This window comes from Opisthocomus hoazin, chromosome 2 (assembly GCF_030867145.1).
Source record: "Opisthocomus hoazin isolate bOpiHoa1 chromosome 2, bOpiHoa1.hap1, whole genome shotgun sequence".
Lineage (NCBI taxonomy): Eukaryota > Metazoa > Chordata > Aves > Opisthocomiformes > Opisthocomidae > Opisthocomus > Opisthocomus hoazin.
The window spans coordinates 64,567,149-64,575,252 of NC_134415.1; the positions used below are offsets into that span (position 1 = coordinate 64,567,149).

Consider the following 8,104-nt stretch of genomic DNA (forward strand, 5'->3'; position numbering starts at 1 on the left):
ATGACTCACAGATTAGGAAGGGCTTTGTACACCCATGCTAATCCTGCACCGTAACCTTTGGATTACAGCAGCCAGTGCGCAGCGCAGGACGCAGACGGAGCCACTTAGTTTGCTATCTCCCAGCCTCAGCGATGAGCAAGCGGTGGCTGCCACATCTGGGACAAATCCAAGGATTTTTGGGTCAAATCCAAGGTTCACAGCTGCTTGCAAGTGGTCATACATGGACAGGAGACTGGAACAGCAAGTGATGTTGTCTGGGACGGAAAAGCTGGTGAGAAGCATCCTTGTCCCATCATCAGTGTTGCAGAACAGGGCTTCACGTGGCTAAGGGCGACCACCAGCGAAAGCACAGACTAGAAAGCAGCAAGCAAGGAGCTCCAGACATCACCTGTGATGTGCAAGCACTGCCAGTGTCATGTCTGGGATGAAGATTAAGCAGCAGTCTCTCCTCCAGAGACCAAGGTTACTGAGGCAGTTTAAGATCTGTGGCAACACAAACATGGCTGTTCAGATGAAGGATGTTATGAGACCAGGGGAAGACAGCAACCTTGTAGCACACAACTCACCACATAGAGGTCAAAGTGAACAGCTGCCTAAAAATTCCCATCAGGAAAAAGCACTTTGGCACTGAACTCTGCCAGCACCCACCCCCTCACCACCCTGTAGCATCCAAGCCAGGGGCAGTTTGGCCAGATACAGGAAATTTTGTTGTAAACCTGGGGTCAGAAAACTGGGGTCAGAAAACTGGGGTGAGTAACCTAAATTCATCAGAAAGGTTGAGGGGTGACCAGGTGATAAAGAAGTTCTTAGTAGTTTCTGCGATGACCGTTTTGTGCATCTGAAGGTTGCCCAGAGAAGCTGTGGCTGCCCCCTCCGTGGAAGTGTTCAAGGCCAGGCTGGATGGGGCTTTGAACAGCCTGGTCTGGTGGAAGGTGTCCCTGCCCATGGCAGGGGGGCTGGAACCAGATGATCTACAAGGTCCCTTCCAACCCAAACTGTTCTGTGGTTCTGTGGCTCTATGAAGAAAGGTCACTTCATGCCCACAGATGACCCTGCCAGGATAAGGCTGAGACCCATCTTCAGTGATTACATGGCGAGTTTGGACTGCAGGGTCTCACAGGTCTTTCGGGGGTGACGAAGGCAGGCAGTTTAGGTATACCCGTCCACGCCAGCTCCAGCCAGGAGAGGAAGGGCATCCTCTCCAGCCAGCGCCTTCCTTAGCCAGCCCGGCTAAGCCAAACGCATCCTTAGCCCGCACTGACACCGACTGCGGAGGAAAGGCACTGCCACAGCTCACACGTGCGGAAACTTCACAACTCCCTCAAGGTTTTTGACCACCACCACCCCCCTTTACCCAGCTGCAGGAACAGGTGCACAATCTCTAGACTTTGGATTTCTGGCCCAGGTGGTGGCCAGCTGCAGAAAAAGAGGTAGGAGGACCTAAGGAGCTTCTGCTCACTGAAACCATGCGCAGCAGCACCCGGATCTCTGCTCCTCCCCTTCCCCACCCCACCAAGAAGGGGCAAAAGAAGCAGATGAAATGCAAGGGGTTTGCTCATCGCTGGTTCTCGCTGGCACAGCTATGGAAAGGGATGGGCACACTGCTGAAGAGCGCTGCGTCCCGTGCTGCTGTGCTTCCTCCTGGCTCCGACACGGCAGCTCAAGTCAGCCGGAGCTGTGGCACAGCCTCTTACGCAGAGCCCACCACGGCTGGACCTTGCAGCTCAGAGCCTGGGAAACACTGGCTGCTGGCTCTGCAGTGCCAGAACAGAGCATCAGCAGCTCAAACTACATCACTCTCTTCAATTTGTACTTCCTCACAAGAAAAGTATAGCCATGAAGAATAAAAGCCATGAATCAGAACACACACATTCGAGCACGTGAGAGCAAATGGTTTTAATACACGTTGTAGTGGGAGATCAGTGGTCTCGGTCCATATATTCATCTGCGGGACCCACACAGAATTGATTTCAGAGCTCTTTTTAGGCTTCATCTTCGGAAATTTTGCCGGTAGATTGAAGGACGTCAGCAAGAAAATGCAGCGACTCCACTCCAGAGGCGAGCTGTCCGATGGACCAGGTTGCGCCCAGTATTATCTTGTGGAGGCTTTGCACGACGAAATCTATGTTGTGCTTCACTGGCCCCAGGTTGGTCATTTGGCTCGCTCTCAGGTTTTCGTTCTCCACCTTGGAACTCTCCAGCTCTTGCTGGAGAATGGAGACCTCCTGCTTCAGCTTCTCCACGTTGCTTTCTGCCTGCAGAGCCCGCTGGGTCATTAACTGGAGACTCCGCTCAGTCCGCTGGGCAAAGGACTGTAGCTCTCGGACTTCCCTCTCCTGTTTAGCCAGGCTGGCCTTCAGCTGCCTCTCCAGCCTCCGCACCGTGCATGCCTGGCTCTCCAAGGAGCCCTGCATGCTCTTGATCACCTTCCTGAGCATGGCGTTCTCCTCCCTGAGCACGTTGTCGGTCAGCTGCAGGGACGGGAGCTCCCTGTCCGCAGTGGCCTCCTCGGGCAGCATGTGGGACTCTCCTCCCCTGCTGCACTCTGAGTACCCCGGATAAGGGTGGCTGGCATGTTCCCATGGCGCAAAGGCGTCCATCCCCAAGCTGTCATGGCTCTTGCACGGTGGTGGACGACGTGCAGGGAGGCAGAAGTAGCTGGGTTCATCGTTGTAGTCCTCATCATGATCATCTTCCAGGCCTTGAGATTCTGGGCAGACCCTCTCCATTGACCCAGAGATGCCAAGCAGCCACGCTATTTTTCAGGACGCTTTGGGCTGCAGCAAGCAGGAGGATCCCACTTATCCTGCTGGAGCCCGGGGTCACGCAGGCAGGTGACACTGACAAGCAGTGTGCCAACCTCCGCAGCCTCAGCAACGCTCGTGGGGGAAGAGGCAGTCTCCGAAATCCCTCCACTTCGATCACCAGGGCGTTCGGGAGTGAGCGGAGAGGAGGAGCAGGCACCTCTGTGGGCAGAACAGGAATCCCTGAGGTCTGTGATGTCATCGCATGACATCGCCTGCTGTGAGGCTGTGACCAGGGCGGGGGTAGGGGAGGAACCAATCAAATCACAGAATCACAGAATCACAGAATCACAGAATGTTCGGGGTTGGAAGGGACCTCTGTGGGTCATCTAGTCCAACCCCCCTGCCAAAGCAGGGTCACCCAGAGCAGGCCGCACAGGACCACGTCCAGGCAGGTCTTGAATATCTCCAGAGAAGGAGACTCCACAACCTCCCTGGGCGGCCTGTTCCAGTGCTCCATCACCCTCAGAGGGAAGAAGTGCTTCCTCATGTTCAGACGGAACTTGCTATGCTTCAGTTTGTGCCCATTGCCCCTTATCCTGTCGCTGGGCACCGCTGAAAAGAGTTTGGCCCCATCCTCCTGACACCCACCCTTGAGATGTTTCTAAGCATATATTAGGTCCCCTCGTAGCCTTCTCTTTTCAGGCTGAACAAGCCCAGCTCCCTCAGCCTCTCCTCATAGGAGAGATGCTCTAGTCCCCTCACCATCCTCGTAGCCCTCCGCTGGACTCTCTCCAGTAGCTCCTCATCTCTCTTGAAGTGGGGAGCCCAGAACTGGACACAGTACTCCAGATGAGGCCTCACTAGGGCAGTGTAGAGGGGAAGGAGAACCTCCCTCGACCTGCTGGCCACACTCTTCTTGGTGCACCCCAGGAATGCCATTGGCCTTCTTGGCAGCCAGGGCACACTGCTGGCTCATGGTCAACCTGTCGTCCACTAGGACACCCAGGTCCCTCTCCACAGAGCTGCTCGCCAGCAGGTCCACCCCAAGCCTGTACTGATGCATGGGGCTGGTCCTCCCCAGGTGCAGGACCCTGCACTTGCCCTTGTTGAACCTCATCAGGTTCCTCTCTGCCCAACTTTCCAGCCTGTCCAGGTCACGCTGAAAGGCAGCACAGCCTTCTGGTGTATCTACCACTCCTCCCAGTTTGGTGTCATCAGCAAACTTGCTGAGGGTACACTCTAACTCTTCATCCAGGTAATTGATGAAGAAGTTAAACAAGACTGGGCCCAGTACTGACCCCTGGGTGACAACACTAGTTACCAGCCTCCAACTAGACTCAGCGCCGCTGATGACAACCCTCTGAGTTCTGCCATTCAGCCAGTTCTCAATCCATCTCACTGACCACTCATCCAGCCCACACTTCCTGGGCTTCCCTAGGAGGATGTTAAGGGAAACCGTGTCGAAAGCCTTGCTGAAGTCTAGGTAGACAACATCCATGGCTCTCCCCTCATCTACCCAGCCAGTCATGCCACCGTAGAAAGCTAGCAGATTGGTCAGGCATGATTTCCCCTTGGTGAATCCAAGCTGAGATGTTACGTCCCGACCCGTTCCTCCCCAAACTGGGGAAGGGGGAAGCCGAAGACTCAAGAGCCAACCCATCCCGCCTGTCCAGAGCTGCTGGGAAGTGAAATGCAGTGAGGGGGGAATGACTCACAGATTAGGGAGGGCTTTGTACACCCATGCTAATCCTGCACCGTAACCTTTGGATTACAGCAGCCAGTGCGCAGCGCAGGACGCAGACGGAGCCACTTAGTTTGCTATCTCCCAGCCTCAGCGATGAGCAAGCGGTGGCTGCCACATCTGGGACAAATCCAAGGATTTTTGGGTCAAATCCAAGGTTCACAGCTGCTTGCAAGTGGTCATACATGGACAGGAGACTGGAACAGCAAGTGATGTTGTCTGGGACGGAAAAGCTGGTGAGAAGCATCCTTGTCCCATCATCAGTGTTGCAGAACAGGGCTTCACGTGGCTAAGGGCGACCACCAGCGAAAGCACAGACTAGAAAGCAGCAAGCAAGGAGCTCCAGACATCACCTGTGATGTGCAAGCACTGCCAGTGTCATGTCTGGGATGAAGATTAAGCAGCAGTCTCTCCTCCAGAGACCAAGGTTACTGAGGCAGTTTAAGATCTGTGGCAACACAAACATGGCTGTTCAGATGAAGGATGTTATGAGACCAGGGGAAGACAGCAACCTTGTAACACACAACTCACCACATAGAGGTCAAAGTGAACAGCTGCCTAAAAATTCCCATCAGGAAAAAGCACTTTGGCACTGAACTCTGCCAGCACCCACCCCCTCACCACCCTGTAGCATCCAAGCCAGGGGCAGTTTGGCCAGATACAGGAAATTTTGTTGTAAACCTGGGTAAACCTGGGGTCAGAAAACTGGGGTCGGTAACCTAAATTCATCAGAAAGGTTGAGGGGTGACCAGGTGATAAAGAAGTTCTTAGTAGTTTCTGCGATGACCGTTTTGTGCATCTGAAGGTTGCCCAGAGGAGCTGTGGCTGCCCCCTCCGTGGAAGTGTTCAAGGCCAGGCTGGATGGGGCTTTGAACAGCCTGGTCTGGTGGAAGGTGTCCCTGCCCATGGCAGGGGGGCTGGAACCAGATGATCTACAAGGTCCCTTCCAACCCAAACTGTTCTGTGGTTCTGTGGCTCTATGAAGAAAGGTCACTTCATGCCCACAGGTGACCCTGCCAGGATAAGGCTGAGACCCATCTTCAGTGATTACATGGCGAGTTTGGACTGCAGGGTCTCACAGGTCTTTCGGGGGTGACGAAGGCAGGCGGTTTAGGTATACCCGTCCACGCCAGCTCCAGCCAGGAGAGGAAGGGCATCCTCTCCAGCCAGCGCCTTCCTTAGCCAGCCCGGCTAAGCCAAACGCATCCTTAGCCCGCACTGACACCGACTGCGGAGGAAAGGCACTGCCACAGCTCACACGTGCGGAAACTTCACAACTCCCTCAAGGTTTTTGACCACCACCACCCCCCTTTACCCAGCTGCAGGAACAGGTGCACAATCTCTAGACTTTGGATTTCTGGCCCAGGTGGTGGCCAGCTGCAGAAAAAGAGGTAGGAGGACCTAAGGAGCTTCTGCTCACTGAAACCATGCGCAGCAGCACCCGGATCTCTGCTCCTCCCCTTCCCCACCCCACCAAGAAGGGGCAAAAGAAGCAGATGAAATGCAAGGGGTTTGCTCATCGCTGGTTCTCGCTGGCACAGCTATGGAAAGGGATGGGCACACTGCTGAAGAGCGCTGCGTCCCGTGCTGCTGTGCTTCCTCCTGGCTCCGACACGGCAGCTCAAGTCAGCCGGAGCTGTGGCACAGCCTCTTACGCAGAGCCCACCACGGCTGGACCTTGCAGCTCAGAGCCTGGGAAACACTGGCTGCTGGCTCTGCAGTGCCAGAACAGAGCATCAGCAGCTCAAACTACATCACTCTCTTCAATTTGTACTTCCTCACAAGAAAAGTATAGCCATGAAGAATAAAAGCCATGAATCAGAACACACACATTCGAGCACGTGAGAGCAAATGGTTTTAATACACGTTGTAGTGGGAGATCAGTGGTCTCGGTCCATATATTCATCTGCGGGACCCACACAGAATTGATTTCAGAGCTCTTTTTAGGCTTCATCTTCGGAAATTTTGCCAGTAGATTGAAGGACGTCAGCAAGAAAATGCAGCGACTCCACTCCAGAGGCGAGCTGTCCGATGGACCAGGTTGCGCCCAGTATTATCTTGTGGAGGCTTTGCACGACGAAATCTATGTTGTGCTTCACTGGCCCCAGGTTGGTCATTTGGCTCGCTCTCAGGTTTTCGTTCTCCACCTTGGAACTCTCCAGCTCTTGCTGGAGAATGGAGACCTCCTGCTTCAGCTTCTCCACGTTGCTTTCTGCCTGCAGAGCCCGCTGGGTCATTAACTGGAGACTCCACTCAGTCCGCTGGGCAAAGGACTGTAGCTCTCGGACTTCCCTCTCCTGTTTAGCCAGGCTGGCCTTCAGCTGCCTCTCCAGCCTCCGCACCGTGCATGCCTGGCTCTCCAAGGAGCCCTGCATGCTCTTGATCCCCTTCCTGAGCATGGCGTTCTCCTCCCTGAGCACGTTGTCGGTCAGCTGCAGGGACGGGAGCTCCCTGTCCGCAGTGGCCTCCTCGGGCAGCATGTGGGACTCTCCTCCCCTGGTGCACTCTGAGTACCCCGGATAAGGGTCGCTGGCATGTTCCCATGGCGCAAAGGTGTCCATCCCCAAGCTGTCATGGCTCTTGCACGGTGGTGGACGACGTGCAGGGAGGCAGAAGTAGCTGGGTTCATCGTTGTAGTCCTCATCATGATCATCTTCCAGGCCTTGAGATTCTGGGCAGACCCTCTCCATTGACCCAGAGATGCCAAGCAGCCACGCTATTTTTCAGGACGCTTTGGGCTGCAGCAAGCAGGAGGATCCCACTTATCCTGCTGGAGCCCGGGGTCACGCAGGCAGGTGACACTGACAAGCAGTGTGCCAACCTCCGCAGCCTCAGCAACGCTCGTGGGGGAAGAGGCAGTCTCCGAAATCCCTCCACTTCGATCACCAGGGCGTTCGGGAGTGAGCGGAGAGGAGGAGCAGGCACCTCTGTGGGCAGAACAGGAATCCCTGAGGTCTGTGATGTCATCGCATGACATCGCCTGCTGTGAGGCTGTGACCAGGGCGGGGGTAGGGGAGGAACCAATCAAATCACAGAATCACAGAATCACAGAATCACAGAATGTTCGGGGTTGGAAGGGACCTCTGTGGGTCATCTAGTCCAACCCCCCTGCCAAAGCAGGGTCAGCCAGAGCAGGCCGCACAGGACCACGTCCAGGCAGGTCTTGAATATCTCCAGAGAAGGAGACTCCACAACCTCCCTGGGCGGCCTGTTCCAGTGCTCCATCACCCTCAGAGGGAAGAAGTGCTTCCTCATGTTCAGACGGAACTTGCTATGCTTCAGTTTGTGCCCATTGCCCCTTATCCTGTCGCTGGGCACCGCTGAAAAGAGTTTGGCCCCATCCTCCTGACACCCACCCTTGAGATGTTTCTAAGCATATATTAGGTCCCCTCGTAGCCTTCTCTTTTCAGGCTGAACAAGCCCAGCTCCCTCAGCCTCTCCTCATAGGAGAGATGCTCTAGTCCCCTCACCATCCTCGTAGCCCTCCGCTGGACTCTCTCCAGTAGCTCCTCTTCTCTCTTGAAGTGGGGAGCCCAGAACTGGACACAGTACTCCAGATGAGGCCTCACTAGGGCAGTGTAGAGGGGAAGGAGAACCTCCCTCGACCTGCTGGCCA

The 8,104-nt window shown here is 55.1% G+C and overlaps 2 protein-coding genes across 2 annotated transcripts; both read right to left on the reverse strand.

Moving 5' to 3' along the window:
- Positions 1-1,982: 1,982 nt before the first annotated feature.
- Positions 1,983-2,668, reverse strand: LOC142364646 (endosome-associated-trafficking regulator 1-like). Its single transcript, XM_075444589.1, has 2 exons — positions 2,660-2,668; positions 1,983-2,618 (listed from the first exon to the last, which is right to left on the reverse strand). The coding sequence occupies exons 1-2, from the start codon at positions 2,666-2,668 to the stop codon at positions 1,983-1,985; spliced, it is 645 nt and encodes a 214-aa protein (XP_075300704.1).
- A 3,763-nt stretch (positions 2,669-6,431) lies between these two features.
- Positions 6,432-7,178, reverse strand: LOC142365599 (endosome-associated-trafficking regulator 1-like). Its single transcript, XM_075446522.1, has one exon. It carries the CDS (start codon positions 7,176-7,178, stop codon positions 6,432-6,434), a length of 747 nt encoding a protein of 248 aa, XP_075302637.1.
- Between the last annotated feature and the right edge of the window lie 926 nt (positions 7,179-8,104).